This window comes from Piliocolobus tephrosceles, chromosome 16, assembly GCF_002776525.5.
Source record: "Piliocolobus tephrosceles isolate RC106 chromosome 16, ASM277652v3, whole genome shotgun sequence".
Taxonomy (NCBI): domain Eukaryota; kingdom Metazoa; phylum Chordata; class Mammalia; order Primates; family Cercopithecidae; genus Piliocolobus; species Piliocolobus tephrosceles.
Window position 1 is genome coordinate 35,761,734 of NC_045449.1, and position 20,483 is coordinate 35,782,216.

Sequence of the window (20,483 nt, forward strand, 5' to 3'; positions counted from 1 at the left end):
GGACTTAAATTTTTTTTTGAGATGGAGTCTCACACTATCGCCCAAGCTGGGGTGCAGTGGTGCCATCTTAGCTCACTGCAACCTCCACCTTCCGAGTTTAAGCAATCTTTGTGCCTCAGCCTCCCAAGTAAGCTGGGGTTACAGGTGTGCACCACATCTGGCTAACTTTTGTATATTTAGTAGAGACGGGGTTTCATCATGTTGGCCAGGCTGGTCTTGAACTTCCAACTTCAGGTGATCTGCCCACCTCGGCCCCCCAAAGTGCTGGGATTATAGGAGTGAGCCACAGCGCCCAATTTTTATTATTATTATTATTATTTTTGAGACCGTCTCACTCTGTTGCCCAGGCTGGAGTGCAGTCGTGCAAGCTCAGCTTACTGCAGCCTCGACCTCCCAGATTCAAATGATTTTCCCACTTCAGCCCTATGAGTAGCTGGGACTACAGGTGTGTACCACCATGCCTGGCTAATTTTTGTATTTTTGGTAGAGATGGGGTTTTACCATGTTGGCCAGGCTGGTCTTGAACTCCTGACCTCAGGTGATCTGCCTGCCTTGGCCTCCCAAAGTGCTGGGGTTACAGGCATGAGCCACTGCATCTGGCCTTAAAAACTGTAAATAAACAAAACCTGTGGTCCACTTCTTCATTTTTACCACGGAGAACACTTGTGTATATGTACAACAAGGCCTCTCGAGGCATTTTTTTTTTTCTTTTTTTTTTGAGACGGAGTTTCGCTCTTTGTTGCCCAGGCTGGAGTGCAGTGGCAGTGGCACGGTCTTGGCTGACTGCAACCTCTGCCTCCCAGGTTCAAGTGATTCTCCTGTCTCAGCCTCCCGAGTAGCTGGGATTACAGGTGCCTGCCACCATGCCTGGCTAATTTTTGTATTTTTAGTAGAGATAGGGTTTCACCATGTTGGCCAGGCTGGTCTTGAACGCCTGATCTCAGGTGATTTGCCCGCCTTGGCCTCCCGAAGTGTTGGGATTACAGGCGTGAGCCACCATGCCCAGCTGAGGGATTGTTTTTAATAGTGAAAAAAATAATGTTAAAATGTCAGCTTCCATTAATAGAGGAATGGTCACAAAATGGAGAGACAGGCCAATATCATGCAAGTTAAAAAAGTGTGATCCTACTTACGAGGCTGAGTCAGGAGGATGGCTTGCGTCCAAGAGTTCCAGGCTGCAGTGTGCCACTGCGCTCCAGCCTGGGCAACAGAGAGAGGCCCTGTCTCTAAAAAACACCAAAAACCGAAAAACTTAAAGAAAGTGAGATCACGCTCTAAGTGATACATGATAGATCTAAAGATGTACTGAGTGAGAGAAACACATAGCAAAACAATACATATAATGTGATATCATTTATGGAGAAAAATCAGGAAAAAAAATATTTCTCACAGATCCATAAATATGAATGAATGTAAAGTATTACTAAAAGATTCGGAAGGTCAAATGCAAAAATGTCAACAGTGTTTACATCTAAAGAGTGGAGGAAGGGGACTGGAATTGGGAATGACGCAATAACCTAGTCTAAAAGGAGCTTTAGCCTGGTCTGTAACTTTACATTTTATTCCAAATATATCCAGGTATTACCTGTAGAATTCAAAATTAATTAAAACCGTTATAAAAAGAGAAAAAACAAGATCTATGGGCTGGGTAAAACTGGTGTGTCTAAGCAGCCGCTGCCTCTCCCCTCTCCCCAGCTTCCATAGCCTTCTGGGGGTGCCTCTTTCTCTCCAACCACACACACAGGAAATCTGGCTGAAATCCCAACTGAATTGTTTCCTAAACAGCACTAAGAAAGAACAAGCTGTGTTGCAAGCAGTAGCAGAAGGGGGTCCGTTATCCCACCAGCAGTTGGGCTTCACCCTGGAGGTGGGGATAAATTTGGGAAATCTAAGTGGGCAGAAGAGAGGGCAGTGGGGGGTGTGTGTGTGTTGGACGCGGGGAGCTCCCTCAAATGACTATAGTCTTGAGATGTAGCAGTTCCAGCAGTGCCCTCCAGAGGCTACCCCCAGGAAGGGGAGCTGGCAGGTAACTTACAGGGGGCAAGGCTTATTTGAAATCCCTCCCACCCCCTGGAGCTGCATTCTCCTGGTTACTCTGCGTGCTGAGAAGCCCTCTGAGCCTCAGACACACCCGGCCCGACAAACAGGGCCTAGATGAGGGAATGACAGAGGTGCAGACAGGAGAGGCTGACCCCCTCCGGGTGATCTCAGGTGGGTCATTATCAATTGGTTGGAAACATGTCAAGTCACAGAACATCTCTAGCCCTGGCACACACCTGTGCACCCCCAGACCCACCCCCGGGCCAAAGGCAGGGGCTTTGGGGAATCTACATCTTGAGAGTGTTCTCACCTCTATATGTGAGTGGAGGACTCAGGGAGTTTAAATGTCATTGTTGGAAAAGTATTTTCAAACATCCCTGGCCTGATTGCTGCCTGTGAGGAAGCAGAGCAAGCCTCTTTACAGGTGAATCACTGACATGCTGCCTGCCAGGTCTCCGTGTCTGGGCCCGCCTTTCCAGTGCACTGTCCACACTGCAGCCGAGCGGGTGAGCTCTCTAAAGTAACTTGGACCAGGCACTCCTGCTTCACACACCTCATGACTCCCTGGGGCTTCGGGACAATAATTTCTCAGTAGGTCTGCGAATGTGTTGTATCCTGGGCCTCTGCCTGGCCCACCAGCCTCACCCTGTCCACCCTCTCCCTGTGTTGGAACTGAGTGAGGCCGACAGTGTCATTCTCTGGGCCTGGAATGCTCTTCCCTCTCTGTGTCTACTTGGTCAGCTTCGAGACATTCTTCAAGACAGTCTCCAGAAGCACCTCCTCAAGAAAGCCTTCCTTGACCTCCCCCAGTTGATCCAAGGCTCTTTGCTGTTCCCTAAGATCCCTGCATGGGCTCTTGGGGTGCCATTTGTTTGCCTTTCTGCCCCCCTCTGTGCGCTCCTTGAGGATAAGGCTCATGCTCGGCTCAGTGGAGAATGCCCAGTGCCCGGTGCAGCACCTGACAAGGGCTCAGTAAATACTTGTTGAAGAAATCATTGAATGAAAGGTCAGGAACAGGTGTCCAGGGACTACTGGGTAAAGAGCACTGGTTTGGAGTTCAGGGGACCTGGCACGGAGGTTATTCTGAACTGTGCCACACTGTCGACCTTGGTCAAATTGCTTCCTTCCCTGGGCTCCTTCTTTCTCAGCTCTGCAATAAGGGGCTTGCATTAAATGTCTCTCCCCTCTTGAGACTTGACAATTCCCTTAGAGGAGGCAAAGGACACTCAAGGTTGACAAGGGTGACAGGGGACAGGCACTCTCACGCATGGCTGATGGGAGGATGAGGTATAATCTTCAGCAGGCCATTTGACTATCGATATTAAAAAGCCCTAAAACACACATACCCAAATATGCAGGAATTTTACTTCTTGCCTAAGGAAATAACTGAAGATGTGGTTAGAGATTTAAGTCCATGGATGCTTATCCTAGTACTACTTATAATAATGAGAATCAGAACCCTAAGAATCTAACAAGATAGAATTAGTGAATAAATCATATAAAATAGTTATATGAAATATTATACAGACATAGAAATGAAGCAAACCTATGTTTATTGATACAGGGAGATGCCCAGACTAAAATTGTTAAGTACCAAAAGATGATGGTAAAACAATATTTAAAGTTCTTCTTATCAATATTTAAAAATATATGTCTACATATAGGATATCAAAATCTTAAAAGAGGTGTTGGTGAGTGGTGAGATTATGGGCAATTATTTTCCTTCCTACTGTTTATTTATGTGAAGACAATGATAAACCTTGAAAGAAAAAAAAGTACCCACAATCTCACTTGATGTTAAGTAATTTTGATTTATTTTTATTTTTGCATACTCATATTCTCAAACTTTTCATCAATGAAAATTATATTACTTAAAGGATTGAAAAATCATTTCCAAAAGCCTATAAAATTCTAGAGCCTGATTCACAAAGAGCCACTTGACCAACTGCACACACAGCAAGTCACTGGCAGGGCAAAAACTGGGTTCCCCTTCCCAGCAGGGGACAGAATCCCTGGACACACTGGGAAGATGTTCTGGATGTTGCTGTCCCTTGTCCCTTGGCCAAGAGGTGGTCTGGGCATAGAAGACAAGAGTGGGCTGGTTGCGGTGGCTCATGCCTGTAATCCCAGCATTTTGGGAGGCCGAGGTGGGCAGATCACAAGGTCAGGAGTTTGAGACCAGCCTGGCCAACGTGGTGAAACCCCATCTCTACTAAAAACACAAAATATTAGCTGGGTGTGGTGGCAGGCACCTGTAATCCCAGCTACTTGGGAGGCTGAGACAGGAGAATTGCTTGAACCCGGGAGGCAGAGGTTGCAGTGAGCTGAGATCACATCACTGTACTCCAGCTCAGCTGACAGTACGAGACTCCGTCTCAAAAAAAAAGAAGAATGGGTGGCATGTTGCAGGAAGCCAGGGACCCCAAACAGAGGGACTGGCTGAAGCCATGGCAGAAGAACATAAATTGTGAAGATTTCATGGACATTTATTAGTCACCCAAATTAATACTTTTATAATTTCTTACACCTGTCTTTACTGCAATCTCTGAACATAAATTGTGAAGATTTCATGGACACTTATCACTTCCCCAATCAATACCCTTGTGATTTCCTATGCCTGTTTTTACTTTAATCTCTTAATCCTGTCATCTTCTTTGTAAGCTGAGGAGGATATATGTTGCCTCAGGACTCTGTGATGATTGTGTTAACTGCACAAATTGTTTATAGGGCAGGTGTGTTTGAACAATATGAAATCTGGGCATCTTGAAAAAAGAACAGGATAAGAGCAATCTTCAGGGAACAAGGGAGATAAGACTTAGAGCCTGACTGCTGGTGAGCCAGGTGGAACAGAGCCATATTTCTCTTCTTTCAAAAGCAAGTAGGAGAAATATCTCTGAATTCTTTTTCTCAGTAAGGAACATCCCTGAGAAAGAGAATGCATCCTGAGGGTAGGTCTATAGACGGCCCCTTAAGGTGACCACCTTTTACGGTTGAAGCTGAAGGGATGAAATAAGCCCAGGTCTCCTGTAGCGCTCCCAGGCTTATTAGGACGAGGAAATTCCCGCATAATAAATTTTGGTCAGACAGGTTGTCTGCTCTCAAACCCTGTCTCCTGATAAGATATTATCAATGACAATGCATGCCCAAAACTTCATTAGCAATTTTAATTTCGCCCCATCCTGTGATTCTGTGATGTCTCCCTGCCTCCAGTTGCTTGTGAAGTATGTGATTTATGTGACCCACACCCTATTCGTGCACTGCCTCCCCTTTTGAAAATCGCTCATAAAAACTTGCTGGTTTTACGGCTCGGGGAGCATCACGGAACGTGCTGATAAGTGATGTCTCCTCCGGACGCCCAGCTTTAAATTTCTCTCTCTTGTACTCTTGCCCTTTATTTCTCAAACAAGCTGAGACGCTTAGGAAATAGAAAAGAACCCATGATAAATATTGGGCATGGGGTTTTCCCCAATAGTGGCAGGAAGGTGGCTGAAGGTAGGAGGGGAACCTAAATGGGACATGGGAGGCATGGTTGGCACGAGCTCAGCCTGACCAGGACTCAGAGAGGTACATTGATTTGGTCGAAAGTCGTAGTACTTTTCCTGCCTGAGATTGGTGGCCTTTTTGCTGGGCTTTCTCAAGCAAGAAATATCCTCTTCTATTTCAGAATGATTCTGAATCATTAACCCAAGTCCTCCCAACTGCACTGATCTTGTCCCAGAGAGGCCCTGGGCTGTATTACCCAACTGATCACTAACCACAACCAGCTCTGCTCTCTCCTGGTTCCTGAAATCCCGGAGCAGATGGTGGTGGGGAGGAGGAGTCTGGAGACAACCCTCTACCAGAAGCCAAGAAAAAAGGGGAGTGAGGAGGAATAGAGGAAGTTATCTTGGTCCTGCGCCCACAGCCCCGAGGGTCCTCTTCCCTGTGAAGTCCAACGGTCGCCAACCAGATTTCCTGTTCCCTTAGCCCCACCAAGAACCTGAGGCTGCCCAGCGGGGTTGGCTGTAGAACGCAGGTTACTGTTGGATTGGGGGATGGCCAACTGAGGCCAATTGTGTCATTTTTACTCCAGGTCTCCCTTTCATCCTCCTGTCTTCCCTGGGGGCACTCTATTCCCCGCAGTTCCTGGGCTACCAGTTCCTGACTTTTGTTCCTTTTAAAGGAACCCTGGATAACCAATGTAACCAGAATTTCAGAGGGGTTAGTTGTGTGTATCCCCTGGGGACAGCACTGGTATAGGCACACAATGGTGAGCTGATAAACTTGGGTTGGAAGTGCTAAATTCAAAGGCTGGGGACAGGCTGGGCCCAGTGGCTCACATCTGTAATCCCAGCACTTTGGGAGGCTGAGGCGGGTGGATTGCTTGACGTCAGGAGTTCAAGACCAGCCTGGCCAACATGGTGAAACCCTGTATCTTACTAAAAATACAAAAATTAGCTGGGCATGGTAGTGGGCACCTGTAATCCCAGCTACTCGGGAGGCTGAGGCAGGAGAATCACTTGAACGATTGCACAGCAGCCTGGCAACAGACCAAGATAACGTCTCAAAAAAAAAAAAAAAAAAAGACAGGACAATGCTGGTCCCTCCTTTCCTGCCCCTTCCCCCCGTTTCAGGGGCCCCTCTGTGTGTACCTTCCAACCCCAGTGGGGGAGGAGAGAGAGTTCAGTCTCCAGGATCAGACCTTCCTCTGCCTCACCCCGCCCCCAGCTTACAGGACATAAAAGCGCAGATTGAGCTAAGAGGAGCTGCCAATATCAGGTGAGCTGTGGAGGTGGGGTCCTTGGAGACTGGATGACAGCAGCTGGAAGGGGATAAGGGTGCAGTGAGCCCCTCCCTCAAGGAGGTCTGGCTTTATCCAGAGGCAGGGCCCTCTGAGGTGGGGCTGAGGTAAAAAGGGGGATTGAGCAGCCCAGGAGAAGAGAGATGGGGGTTCCCTTCTTCCCTTCTCTCAGATGCACGGTGGACTCAGGACCTTGCTGGGCTGGGGGTATCACTGCAGAGATGAAGCTGCTTCTGGCCTTAGCAGGGCTCCTGGTCATTCTGGCCATGCCCCAACCCTCTGAAAGTGCTTCTCCAGGTAACAGTTCCCAAGGTGGGAGAAGATGGTGTGTTGGGGTGGTTGTGTTCCAGAGGCCCCTTTTCTCAGAGCAGGCCTTCTTAGCTCTGGGGCCTGATAGGGGGTTGGGGCCCATTCCTGACTTTGTGATCCCTGCTCTGGGCAGCTGTCCTGGGGGAGGTGGATACCTCGTTGGTGCTGAGCTGCATGGAGGAGGCCAAGCAGCTGGTGGACAAGGCCTACAAGGAGCGGCGGGAAAGGTGGGGCACGAGGCACTGCCCAGCTCTGGGCAAGGCTGTCCCAGGCCTTGCAGAGAAGGAGCAGACAGCAGGGAACTTGAAGGTGGGAGAGGGGCATTACGGGGACCCATGTGGACTCCCTTTCTGTATGTCTGTCCCTGTGTCTCTGGATGGGAGAAAAGTTTAAAAGCCATCCTTCCCAAAGCCTTGCCTGTCTGGACACCCAGGTCCATAACCTTTTTCTAAAAGGAAGCCTTCCTCCCACCCGTGGGCCCATCTGCATGGTCTTGCATGTCTGCCCCTGGGCTGGGGCTCTGCTGGGTGGGTCTGCACCCCTTCTCTGGCCCTCACTCCTTTCTCCAAGCAGCATCAAGCAGCGGCTTCGCAGTGGCTCAGCCAGCCCCATGGAACTCCTATCCTACTTCAAGCAGCCCGTGGCAGCCACCAGAACAGCGGTGAGGGCTGCTGACTACCTGCACGTGGCTCTAGACCTGCTGGAGAGGAAACTGAGGTCCCTGTGGCGAGGGTCATTCAACGTCACTGGTACTGTTGCCCATCCCACCCCAGGTCCCTGCTCCACTAGTGACTCCTCCTAGGGACCACAGCCATCTCCCAGTGATCCCCTCAACTTCTTCCTCCAGGGAGTCTCAGGGGTCTCCAGGGCTCCTCAGCCTCAGGTTGCCTGGGATAGGAAGTGAGGCGGCTCAGCTTCCCCATTGCTCTTTCCCTCGGTAGATGTGCTGACGCCCGCCCAGCTGAATTTGTTGTCCAAGTCAAGCGGCTGCGCCTACCAGAACGTGGGGGTGACTTGCCCGGAGCAGGACAAATACCGCAACATCACCGGGATGTGCAACAACAGGTGCGGCTGGCAGGGGGTGGCTGCAGTACCCGGGCTCAGAGAGGCGTCCCGGATGCCTCAGGCTTCCTGGTGTCAGCGCCCTGTCATCCCCTTGAAGACGCAGCCCCACGCTGGGGGCCTCCAACCGTGAGTTTGTGCGCTGGCTGCCGGCGGAGTATGAGGACGGCTTCTCGCTTCCCTACGGCTGGACGCCCGGGGTCAAGCGCAATGGCTTCCCGGTGCCTCTGGTGAGCGCCGGGGGTCGGGGGGAGAGGGCAGAGGGGGCGAGGCCCAGCCAAGCGGTGCGCGGACCCAGGCGCCAGCTGACTCCGTGTCCGTAGGCTCGCGCTGTCTCCAACGCGATCGTGCGCTTCCCCACCGATCAGCTGACCCCGGACCAGGAGCGCTCACTCATGTTCATGCAGTGGGGCCAGCTGTTGGACCACGACCTCGACTTCACCCCTGAGCCGGCCGCCCGGGCCTCCTTCCTCACTGGCGTCAACTGCGAGATCAGCTGCGTGCAGCAGCCGCCCTGCTTCCCACTCAAGGTGGCCCTGCTTCCCGCCCACTGCCTAGGTGGGGAGAGGGGAGATTGTTTCTGGAAGGGGCCATCTCCTTTCTGTGCCCAGATTTCCTTTCCCAGCCGCTGAGGAAGGCTGGCCCTGCCTCCCCTCTGTCCAGAAGCACTGGCTGCTCAGCTGTGACCTGTCTCCTTCCTGTGCCTGGGTTCAGCCAGCTGGCAGCCAGGGCCGTCCATTTGCTCACTGCCTCTGGCAGGCCAAGGGAGAGACAGTTGTTCCCCCCTGGCTGACAGGAGTCCTGTTGGTGGAATCACTGGCTTTTTATTAGGTTGGGAGAGGGTTCTGGGAGGAGGACCTTCCCAGTGCCCCCCAAGCCTCCATGCTCAGTCCTGTTTCCTCCCCACTGAGGGGGCAGCCCCAACCCCCATCACAAAGAAGGAGAGAGTCTGGGGGTCTGGTCGGTGCCGTGCGATAGGGCTGGGAGTGGGCAAGGTAGTCAGGTACCTCGCTGAGTAGGCAAGGAGGAGGAGAGAAAGGAGAGAGTGCCTGAGAGAGGGAGAGAGACGGACAGGAGAATGTCAGGGCCAGAGGGAGAGCAGGCACAGCAGAGAGAAGGGGAGAGAGACAGGCGAGGCTTTAGAGAGGAAGGGTTGGAGGCCTGGCGGTGCCCAGACCCAGGGGCTGCCCAGGTTCCCAGTTCAGTGTTCTGCTCATTAACCCTGAAGCTCAGAGGCTGCTGCTGGTGGCGCCCTAGGCAGCGATCCTGTTCCGGCCTCCAGAGGCCTCTACAGCTTGAGGGTACCAGAGGTCCTGAGGGCAGGGGGAGAGCCACTTCTGCCTGGGCACCTTCCCTGCCCTCGGTGAGCCAGTCTAGCCTCTCTCTGTGCCTCAGATCCCGCCCAACGACCCCCGCATCAAGAACCAAGCCGACTGCATCCCGTTCTTCCGCTCCTGCCCGGCCTGCCCCCAGAGCAACATCACCATCCGCAACCAGATCAACGCACTCACGTCCTTCGTGGATGCCAGCATGGTGTACGGCAGCGAGGAGCCCCTGGCCAGGAACCTGCGCAACATGTCCAACCAGCTGGGGCTGCTGGCCGTCAACCAGCGCTTCCAAGACAACGGCCGGGCCCTGCTGCCCTTTGACAACCTGCACGATGACCCCTGTCTCCTTACCAACCGCTCGGCGCGCATCCCCTGCTTCCTGGCAGGTCAGCGTTGGGGTGGGGACCAGGGGTGGCATAGGAGGTGTTCCCTGTTGGAGCCACAGTGAGTCTGTTTGTGAGCAGCTAGTGGGTTTGTTCTTAGAGAGACTGTCCTCACCAGCCATTACTATCAACTTTGTGATATTAATCCAGTTGCCTTGGTAACAAGTCAGATGGAGCCAGAAAAGCAGAAAAGCAAACAACCTCTCCAACCCTAAGATGGAGACCCAGGGATGGACGAGGAGCCTCTCTCCATCAGTCCATTGCTTTCTCCGTCCCTCTTTTCCCTTCTGGACTCTGGAAGAGAGGCGAGTTGAGTCCCTCAGGAGCGGGGAACTAAAGGACAGAGAGGGCTGTGGTGCCCTTGCCCTCTAGAGCGACACTATCCAATGTGGTAGCCACTAGCTGCATGTGGCTATTTTAATTTTAGTTATTTTAAGTTAAACAAACCCCGCTTCTCAGCGGTGCTAGCCACATTTCAAATGCTCAATTGCCTTACAGTTTAGTGGCTCCCCCTAATGTGTGGTACAGATATAAAATATTTTCATCATCTCAGAAGGTTGAGTTGGACCATACTGCTCCAAAATATCCCCTCCTGCGCATCTTAATTGCCCATAATAAGAGATGATGGAATTTTAAATGTAAACAATTGGCAGTTTTGGAGACATGATTGGGGCAGTGATGGCAGCCATGACCAGACATTTTCCAGCGTTTTTTTTTTTTTTCCCCCTAAGACGGAGTCTCACTCTGTCACCCAGGCTGGAGTACAGTGGCACAATCTTGGCTCATTGCAACCTCTGCCTCCTGGGTTCAAGCGATTCTTCTGCCTCAGCCTCCTAAGTAGCTGGGACTACAGGCGCCTGCCACCATGCTTGGCTAATTTTTTGTATTTTTAGTAGAGACGGGATTTTACCATGTTGGCCAGGCTGGTCTCAAACTCCTGACCTCGTGATCCACCCGCCTTGGCCTCCCAAAGTGCTGGGATTACACGTGTGAGCCATTGTGCCTGGCCATTTTCCAGTGTTTTAAAATGTAAGCCCAATAGTGGACCTCAGGCCCTTTCCTCTGGCCTCCCTCTGCCTCCTCCTAATGGTTCCTGCTGGTCTCTCCCTGGCTGGGACCCTGGGAGGAGGCTCCAGGTTGGACTTCCTATAAGAGAGGCCCGACCTCTTCTGGCCTAGTTAGGCAAGGGCAGCCCTCCTTAGCCAGACTCAGCTGCCCCCAGCCTGGCTTTGATGAGTCTCATATCCCAAGCCTGGGTCATTATGACCTCTAGCTGCCCATGGATGGAGATGCTGCTCTCAGAGAATTTTCTTTCCACCAGCTTCTAGAGTTAGCAAGGACTGACCCTAGTGTCCTGACCCTAGCCCTCTGGGCCCTGCAGAGAAGAGTTGTGGGAAGACTAGGGGAACCAAGGGGGATCTGCTTAGTTTTTTTGAACAGTCTCAGGTGTGGATGCCACACATCTCATGTCCTAGCCCCTTCCCCTGGAGCAGGCTGCACCACTGGCATGTAGTAAAGGGCAGGGCTGACAACTCTGTTGAAACGGTAGTGGCTTTCTGGAATTCTGTGTTGAGAAGGATTCTGAGGTGGCATCCAATTTTAGCTGCATCAGACATGGGCGTGGACGTAGGCTGTGCTGACAGGCATGCTTCTTCCCAGACACTCCTTGGAATCAAGAGAATCAATGAACCAAGCAGTGTTCATAAGTCTCATACTTTGTACCAGGCACTGTGTTAAGCCCCATGTATCCATATGTGTGCTAGGAGGGAGGGTAAAATATAAAAAGGCACAAGCCTTGGTCCTGTGCTCAAGGAGCTCCCCGTTTCAGGTGCAGGAAAGTGGCACATCATGTGTTGGAAGTGATGCCTATTGAATGAGCATCCCCAACCAGCAGTGTCCCTGAGCTGAGGCAGAAGCTATTATTGTGGACTGCGGCATCAGGGCAGGCCTCCTAGAGGAGTGTAAATTGGGGATGGTGTAAAAAGATGGATGGGGAGGAAGGTTGAGTAGGAGGCATTTCAGGCCTTGGCTGGGGAGGGGGTTTCAGTGGAGCAAATCTTTTCTGGGATGGAGGACTCAGGAATGATAGTGGCTTTTGCCTCCCTAAGGGGACACCCGTTCCAGTGAGATGCCTGAGCTCACCTCCATGCACACCCTCTTACTTCGGGAGCACAACCGGCTGGCCACAGAACTCAAGCGCCTGAACCCTAGGTGGGATGGGGAGAGGCTCTACCAGGAGGCCCGGAAGATTGTGGGGGCCATGGTCCAGGTAGGCTGTCTTGAGCACTGGGCTCACGGGATCCAGATGTGCCCCTGCAACATCCTAGCTGTGTGACCTTGGGCAAGTTCCTAACCCACCTGAGCCTTGCCTTCTTCATCCGTGAGGTTATAAGGATTATAATACATATATGAAAACACCTTTCAGATAGATAGTAAGTGCTTGACAAAGGCTCCTTCCCTTCCCTCTCCTTCGCAGGTTTGCTCCCTGCAGTCTTCTTTCCTGTGGGTCTGTTGTTGGTGTTGAGAGGGTTGAATGTCTGACTTAGTGCCTGAGTAGCTGTTCAGTAAATTCTTCTTCCTTCCATCTCACTGTTGCTCTTAGCTCCTTTACCCACTCACATCTTTTTAAAATTAAAAAAATTATAGGGCCAGGCGCGGTGGCTCATGCCTGTAATCCCAGCACTTTGGGAGGCCAAGGCGGGTGGATCACGAGGTCAGGAGATCAAGACTATCCTGGCTAACACGGTGAAACCCGGTCTCTACTAAAAATACAAAAAATTAGCCGGGCATGGTGGCGGGTGCCTGTAGTTCCAGCTACTTGGGAGGCTGAGGCAGGAGAATGGCATGAACCTGGGAGGCAGAGCTTGCAGTGAGCTGAGATGGTGCCACTGCACTCCAACCTGGGCAACAGAGAGAGACTCCGTCTCAAAAATAAATAAATAAATAAAATTTAAAAATTATTATTATTATTTTATTTTTATTTTTTGATACAGCGTCTTACCCTGTTGCCCAGGTTGGAGTGCAGTGGTGCGATCTTGGCTCACTGCAATCTCCACCTGTCAGGCTCAAGCCATTCTTCCATCTCAGCTTCCTGAGTAGCTGGGATTTCAGGCACGCACCACTATGCCCGGCTAATTTTTGTATTTTTTATAGAGACGGGATTTTGACATGTTACCCAAGGTGGTCTCAAACTCCTAGGCTCAATTGATCCGCCCTTTTTGACCTCCCAACGTGCTGGGATTACAGGCATGAGTCACTGTGTCCGGCCCACTCACCTCTTCTTTTCAGCTCTGTCATAATCCACCCAACATCCTTAGCCTCATTTACTCCTGGGGCAATGTTCCCGGTTCTGTCTCAACATCTGGTGCTTCATTGCCCCCACCTTCTCCCTCAGAGACAGATGCAGACACACACACACACACACAAACACACACACACACACACACACACACACTCCTAGATTCTGGAGGAGAGAGTTTCCGGTGCTAAGGGTGAGTTTTTGATTTGCACTAAGAACTCAAGTGAAATTCATTTACACTCCAAAAGAACTTCTAGAATCTAGAATGTAGAGTGAGACTGTTCCATGTCTTCACTTTTCACAGGAAAATCATGCCAGATGGTCCTTCATTCCTTCCTGCCTCCCTGTTTTCCACAAACCTAAACTGAGCCTTACTGTGGGCAGGCACTTGGTGGGCACTATGAAGAATTTCAACAACTTCAATTTCCCTTGCTCTCAAGGACTTTATAAGATAGTTGCAGAAATGACAGATTAATAACGTGAGGACAAGGAAGTTATCACAATGACTAAAAAAAGTGATTTGCTATTTAGTCCTCTAAGGCAGAGGGCAATATAATTATCCTTAATGTACCTTTGAGGAACTCAGACTCGGAGAGGTTAATGACTGGTCCAAGGTCACCCAGCTAGCAAGCAGTAGGACTCTATTCATGCCTCTCAGTGCTACTCTGTTAGGCCCAGTTCCAGTATTGTGGGAGGTTATTCCCTGACCATAGAGGGATGGGAGGGATTCCCCAAGCCAAGAGCAGGCAGAGACTCTGGCCCTCCTGTGCTGCCAGGCGGCATTTGCAGTGGAGGAGTGGCTAGAGAGGCCATTCCAAATGACTTGTCTTTAGATCATCACTTACCGGGACTACCTGCCCCTGGTGTTGGGGCCAGCGGCCATGAGGAAGTACCTGCCCAGGTACCGTTCCTACAATGACTCAGTGGACCCACGCATCGCCAACGTCTTCACCAATGCCTTTCGCTACGGCCACACCCTCATCCAACCCTTCATGTTCCGCCTGGACAATCGGTACCAGCCCATGGAACCCAACTCCCGTGTCCCCCTCAGCCGGGTCTTTTTTGCCTCCTGGAGAGTAGTGCTGGAAGGTAAGCGGGACCTAGGCCAGGAGCGAGTGGGCTGGCAGCTAAAGGTGGGGTGGGGGTCACCTTGGCTCTAGGGAGCTAGGGTTGGGAGCAATCTGCTTTCCTCCCATCTTGGAGATCTGGTCTGACTCTCCAGCCTCAGTTCCCCTGACTCTGCTTCCATATCTGATAATAAAGAGTGGGAGTGGGGATGGCTCTCAGAGGTAACTGGCTGCTTCCTATGTGTTGTGGCTTGCTGTGACCCAGGATGCCAGGGCCTGGGAGCATCGCAATCTTGCAAGTCTAAATGGCATAATCTCCTGAGATCTATATGTCCCTGGATCATGTAGTGACTGGTGAGGACCTGCTCACTGGAGCCACCTTGGTACCAGGCACTGCATGTGCCCAGCCCTCTTCTCGAATACTCCTGACCTTACTTGGACTTTTCCCTGACTCCAATCTGAGCTCTGATACTGATCCAGATACTTCCTTCCCCTGAGCTGGCTCCTCTGGTCCCCAGGTGGCATTGACCCCATCCTCCGGGGCCTCATGGCCACCCCTGCCAAGCTGAATCGTCAGAACCAAATTGTAGTGGATGAGATCCGGGACCGATTGTTTGAACAGGTCATGAGGATTGGGCTGGACCTGCCTGCTTTGAACATGCAGCGCAGCAGGGATCACGGCCTTCCAGGTGAGGGGCTGCAAGAGTCTCCCCTGACACTCTCCTCCCCTGAGCTGCCTCCTAGGTAGCCCATCACTCCTCTTCCCACTCTACGGCCCCTGCCCTCTCCAGAGCATATTAGAGGCACTTTGCTCTCAGGAAGTAGTCTGAGACCTGGCCCCTGCCTTTCCCTGGACCCATCTGATCAATTTCCAGCTCCTCTCAGCCTCCTTTTGCATGCTGTAATTCTCATCTTAGGGGCATCATCATCATAATGATAACCCACAGTCTGAAAATCTGTCTCTGTCATCATTTCATTTTGCTTCATTGTACGTTAACTCTGGGGGAAGAGATTATTGTTGCCTTCATTTTACTGATGAGGCAACTGAGGCTTGACGAGATTCAGAAGCTGGACAGGTTCTTTAGTCAAGTCAGTGGCAAAGCTGAAATTTGAAGCCAGATTAGCCTAACCCCAAAGCCTGTGCCTATGTTAAGGGGTAGCCCATGTGGCTGAGGCTCCTAGACACATTTCACCTCCCATGGGTCAGAGACAGACACATTGTGCTGCTCTGGAGCGGGACAAGGAGATGTCCCTATTCTGGGACCCAGCAGGAACTGTGGCAATTTAGGGTTTGCCTTATGGTAGATGGGCAAGAGAAAGACAGTGATGGTCTTAGAGAGGCCCAGTTGTGCTCCTTGGTCGGAGCCAAAGGTTCAGGGTTCCCTGATGTGAGGTCCTTCCCTCCCTCTATGACCTTGGTTGTGTTGGGAAGGTGGGTTTTCTGGGCTGCTGGCAGATATGTGAATCTTCCCGGCTGTCTCCAACGATGTCCCCACCTTGAGGCAGAGGGACCTGCCCACAGCCACCTGTCCCCTCCCCTACGCAGGGTACAATGCCTGGAGGCGCTTCTGTGGGCTCCCGCAGCCCAACACGGTGGGTGAGCTGGGCACGGTGCTGAGGAACCTGGGATTGGCGAGGAAACTGATGGCGCAGTATGGCACACCCAACAACATCGACATCTGGATGGGTGGTGTGTCTGAGCCCCTGGAGCGCAACGGCCGCGTGGGCCCACTCCTCGCCTGCATCATCGGCATCCAGTTCAGGAAGCTCCGGGATGGTGATCGGTGAGGAGGGGCAGGCGGCGTGGGCCGCTGGGTGGCTGTGGGCCTATCCCTGACTCTCAGAGCCCAAATTTCCTCCCGTCAGGTGAAGGACTGGAGGGAGTCAGTGATTTTCCAGTGTGTTCCAGGAATCCTCCAGATGCCCTGGAGTGCCTCTAATGTGCCCTGAACCTGTTGGGGTGCAGCAAGGAGAGACCTGGACCCCTGGTTGTAAAGGGAGGAAGATAAAAAATGCCACCCTTAGCTTCTTATTCCCGTGGGTTTCACTGTGCAACCACGGGGGTGTCAGCCACCAGTGGGCAGTCCCCTCCCAGCTTTCCCACAGCTCCCCTTAGTGTCATTTCATCGTGGTCCCGACGTCTTCATGTCTAGTTCTTGCTTAGCCTGTACTGCACCTTTGGGAAAATTAGAAAAAGGTGCCCCTCTCTGGGTGGATGAATTATAAACCACCCCCAAGATTCTCTCCCACTCCTGTGGATGCAGCCCCTGGCCTGGGCACAGGGCTTCAGGAGTGTGTGGGCCCGGGTCCCCCTCCAGCGTGGTGCTCTGGAGGCCACCGGGCTAGGGATAAGGGAAAGGCCACTGGGCAGCTGTGCTTTACCCTGCACAACAAGTGGAACATCACTTGTGTGAAAGCCCCTGAACTGCCCAAGGGCCTGGGGCCCTCCTGTGCTGCCAGGTGGCATTTGCTGTGGCCTTGTTATATCCAGGGAGCAGCACAAGCCCACCGATGCCCTGCCAGCCCAGAATATCCTCAGGCACAGTGTCCAGGGGTGTTCCCCATGCAGGTTTTGGTGGGAGAACGAGGGTGTGTTCAGCATGCAGCAGCGACAGGCCCTGGCCCAGATCTCCTTGCCCCGGATCATCTGCGACAACACGGGCATCACCACCGTGTCTAAGAACAACATCTTCATGTCCAACTCGTATCCCCGGGACTTTGTCAACTGCAGTACACTTCCTGCATTGAACCTGGCTTCCTGGAGGGAAGCCTCCTAGAGGCTAGGTAAGGCGGTGCAGCAGTGAGGGGTATATCTGGGCTGGCCAATTGGAACCACGGCCAATTGGAACCATCTGGGCTGGCCAATCTCCTTGCCCTAGGTGAGCCCAGCCCTGTTCTGGGTGCAGCTGAGAAAATGAATGACTAGACATTCATTTGTGTGCTCATGTATCTGCAAAGCATATAAATTGGCATTTCATGTATGTGTGTTGCCTGAACATGGGAAGTATTTCATGGGTTATGTGTATGTGCCATTTATGTGAGTGTGTGTTTGTGCCGATGAGAATACTGAGTATGTGGAAGGCAGCAGAACGGACTGGTGAGGCGCACAGCTCAGGAATTAGACTGCCTGGGTTCCCATCCTAGCTCTGTGGCTTGCTAGCTATGTGAACTTGAGCAAATTACCCTCATTAAATAAGAGTTTTCTTCCTTGTAGATTACATCTGTCATGGTTTCTTGGAGGGCCCACTTGTATCCTCTTGTTCTTCATTTATTGAGCACCTACTACATGCAAGGCACTGTACTGGGCATGAGAAACATATAGAGACAAGAAAGAGATACCAAGATGCCATCTGTGTCTCCGTTAGCAGAGCTGGACCAGTGGTGCCCTGGAGGGATGAGCCAGCCGCAGCTGGGCTCTGTGGTTGACTTATAGGCCCAGACAGCCAGGCTCAGGCCATGGCTCCCCTTTTTCTTCCTCACCCTGATTTCTTGCTTATTCACTGGAGTCCTCCTGAAGAGGAACTGGGCCTGTTGTACTTTCTGTACCATTTATTTGCTCCCAATGTTTACGATAATAAAGGCACTACCGATGGGGACCTCCACTCTGTCTGTGTCTGAGGAGGAACTGGCACTTTTGCAGAGATTTACTCTGGGCTCTGCACTTGAACCAGTGTGGTCTGTGCTCAGGGCCCTGTGTTTCTGAACTGAGGGTGAGGGTGTCGGGGAGTTTTCCTTTGACATCTGTACGTGCAGGTCAGTCATCTCTTGGAAACATGGAGTGCAGGGCACGCGGTGCAGACCCTCCTCCCTCACCTCCGCCCCTGCCACCCTGCAGGGAACTGTGGTCACCAAGCCCTCATGTTTGTTAATTGCTCTAGCAAATGTTTGCTATGTATTCACTCTGTGTCAGGCCTGTGCCAGAGGCTAGGAAGTGGAGGGGACAAAATGCTGTGTGGTAGGAGAGAAAGTGCAGGGACCTGGTGAGGAGGCAGGCCCTTTCCCAATGAGAGGGGCCCTGCATCCTGCATCCTGGCAGCCTGGCACAGGGGTTCAGAGGCCCTCAAGACAGTAGACTCCTTCTCACTTATGGTGCACATGGCCCCTGGAGCAGTGAGAGCAGATGGCTGGGCCCAGAGAACAGGGCCAGCACTGAGGGAGGGGAAGGAGTATATTTCCCTAGTAGTCTTGCCTGGAGCTTGAACCCTGCATCTGACTGGAGGACTCCCTCCCTCTCTCCTTCCTTCTCAAATGTGGGGAGGGGCTGGAAGTGGTGTAGGATAGTGGAGTCTAATGTACTCATGGGGCCCTTGGTAACGTTAGGACCTCACTGTGGTAAGCAGCAGCATAAATACTGCTTGTCCTCATTTCCACGATGAGGAGAGGGCTGCTCAGAGGGGTGAAGCAACTCGTCCAAGGCCTTGAAGAAGCAACTTGTCCAAGGCCTGGCAGTGCCAGGCTGCAGCTGAGGTCATCCGGCTCCTGGGCTCTTCCCACAGGATGACTGGGTGTCTCCCACTCCCACCCCACCAGTCGGGGGATCTAAAGGCCCTGGCTGGGCTAATCTTTCCCAGGGGGTCATTTTAAAAGAAGAACATATGAATATGTATTGGGCAGAAGCTCAAGGAATGTTCTGGAAGTGCCCCTTCAGAGACATCACAGGATGCCAGGACCACTCTAGAAGACAGTATTTCTCAGAAGGGCCACTGGAAATGATATTAGCTTCAGCTGTGGGGGACCCAGGCTTGGTTTTCCTTCCTGTTTTATCCCTTGGCACCGCCACGTACCATCCCCCCGACGCCCTCTCTCTTGCTACTCCACAGCCAGTGCTTCTTTTCCCCAGGAGCCCCCTGCCCCTCCCCTTTCTTTGAGAGCTCTTAGAAATCCCACCAAACCATCCCCTCTCACCCCAAGACCCATGTACACGCCATCTCAGTGGTAAGACGTGTATGGCCTATAAACATCTAGTTACTTATTTGGCAGTGATTCCAAAGTCCGCTTTGCATCTTTAGTCAGTCATCAGATGTTTTTGAGCACTTCTAATGTGCTGTGCACCGTGCTAGGTGCCACGGGGAACCCTCGGAGGCAGGCTGACGTCCTGGACTAGGGAGCTTACAATCTAGGTGAGAGGACAGGAGGAAAGATAAAGGTCAAGGGCCAAGACTTGTGGAGGGAAGAGGACAGGTAACATTCAGCAAGCTGGAGCAGAAGCGCACCTCAGAGGGGCTAAGTCTTGACAGAAAGGAGAAGCCACAGGAGCCGAGTGTAAGAGCTGGGAGGGCTGAGGCAGTCACCCTGAGGCCTCTGTTCACCCGGGGGTGTGAGCAAGCTGTTCACCCGGGGGTGTAGAGAAGCCCAGCTACAAAGAAGGGCTGGGACTTGGGTGTGGAGCTCTAAGGGACCAGGTCATTGAACTTGCTTGAAATGGCCCTGTGGACCAAAGGAAACTTTTCTGTGCAGTGCAGGCGGTATTGGAGCCCAGGCCCCTAATTCTTCACTGAGGCCCAGGGTGACAGGTCCAGCTTGTTGATGGCTGAGCAATCCACGAAGTCATAGGGGTAGCTGTTGGCCCGGAATGGGTCCCGTGGGACCTTGGTGATGCGGGTGTTGTCACAGACAAGGCGTGAGAAGGACATTTTCCGTAGAGAGTCCTTCTGCTCCTTCGTGAAGACCCCAGGGTTTTCCCACCAGAACCTGCAGAGACAGAAGTAGAGTCACTCCACAGTCTGGCCGCTGGCCCCTCCCCACTGTGTCACAGGGGAAGGAAAGGGTCACCGGAACCATGAAAAGCCCTACTCACGCTGAGATCTGGAGTCAGTGCTTATGCAGGACGTTGGGACACCCCTCTTGGAGAAGGGCCTGCCCTTCCCTCCCTGGCTGAGGACGCACTTGCCTGTCTCCATCGCGGATCTGCTGGAACTGCCTGCCCAAGAGGCAGGCCAGGAGAGGCCCCACCCGACCCCTTTCCATCAGCGGCTCAGCAATGGCCCCTATCCAGATGTCGATGTTGTCAGGGGTCCCGTAGAGACGCAGTAACTTCTTGGCCAGCATCTTGTTCTTCAGCACTGTGTTCAACTCCTCTAGTGTCTGCGGCTGTGAGAGGTCGCAGAAGGCTCTCCAGGAATTGTACCCTAGGGTGGAGAGGCTGAGGCTGTCTCATCCCAGGGACTTCCTGTTCACAGCCCCCTTTGGAGCCATGTCCACTCCAGCTCTATCAGC

At 52.2% G+C, this 20,483-nt stretch overlaps 2 protein-coding genes across 4 annotated transcripts in view; one reads left to right on the forward strand and one right to left on the reverse strand.

The window, feature by feature from the left end:
- Positions 1 to 6,789: 6,789 nt before the first annotated feature.
- Positions 6,790 to 17,869, forward strand: MPO (myeloperoxidase). The gene is made up of 13 exons (XM_023204597.2): positions 6,790 to 7,117; positions 7,263 to 7,356; positions 7,703 to 7,878; positions 8,071 to 8,194; positions 8,292 to 8,421; positions 8,515 to 8,721; positions 9,587 to 9,905; positions 12,011 to 12,171; positions 14,034 to 14,289; positions 14,786 to 14,956; positions 15,814 to 16,051; positions 16,837 to 17,051; positions 17,482 to 17,869. Exons 1-12 carry the CDS (start codon positions 6,964 to 6,966, stop codon positions 17,042 to 17,044), a joined length of 2,238 nt encoding a protein of 745 aa, XP_023060365.2. The 5' UTR covers positions 6,790 to 6,963; the 3' UTR covers positions 17,045 to 17,051; positions 17,482 to 17,869.
- Positions 17,870 to 19,271: 1,402 nt separating this feature from the next.
- The window catches only part of LPO (lactoperoxidase), a 30,772-nt gene continuing 29,560 nt past the window's right edge, over positions 19,272 to 20,483 (reverse strand). The window contains exons 12-13 of one of the 3 annotated variants that reach the window (XM_023203970.3): positions 20,158 to 20,395; positions 19,272 to 19,958 (exon numbers count right to left, since the gene is read on the reverse strand). In XM_023203970.3, coding sequence (XP_023059738.1) covers positions 19,751 to 19,958; positions 20,158 to 20,395 — 446 coding nt within the window. In that variant the 3' untranslated portion in view covers positions 19,272 to 19,750. The remainder of the gene's footprint in view (positions 19,959 to 20,157; positions 20,396 to 20,483) is intronic. The other 2 variants (XM_023203972.3, XM_023203971.2) reach the window with 2 other exon arrangements.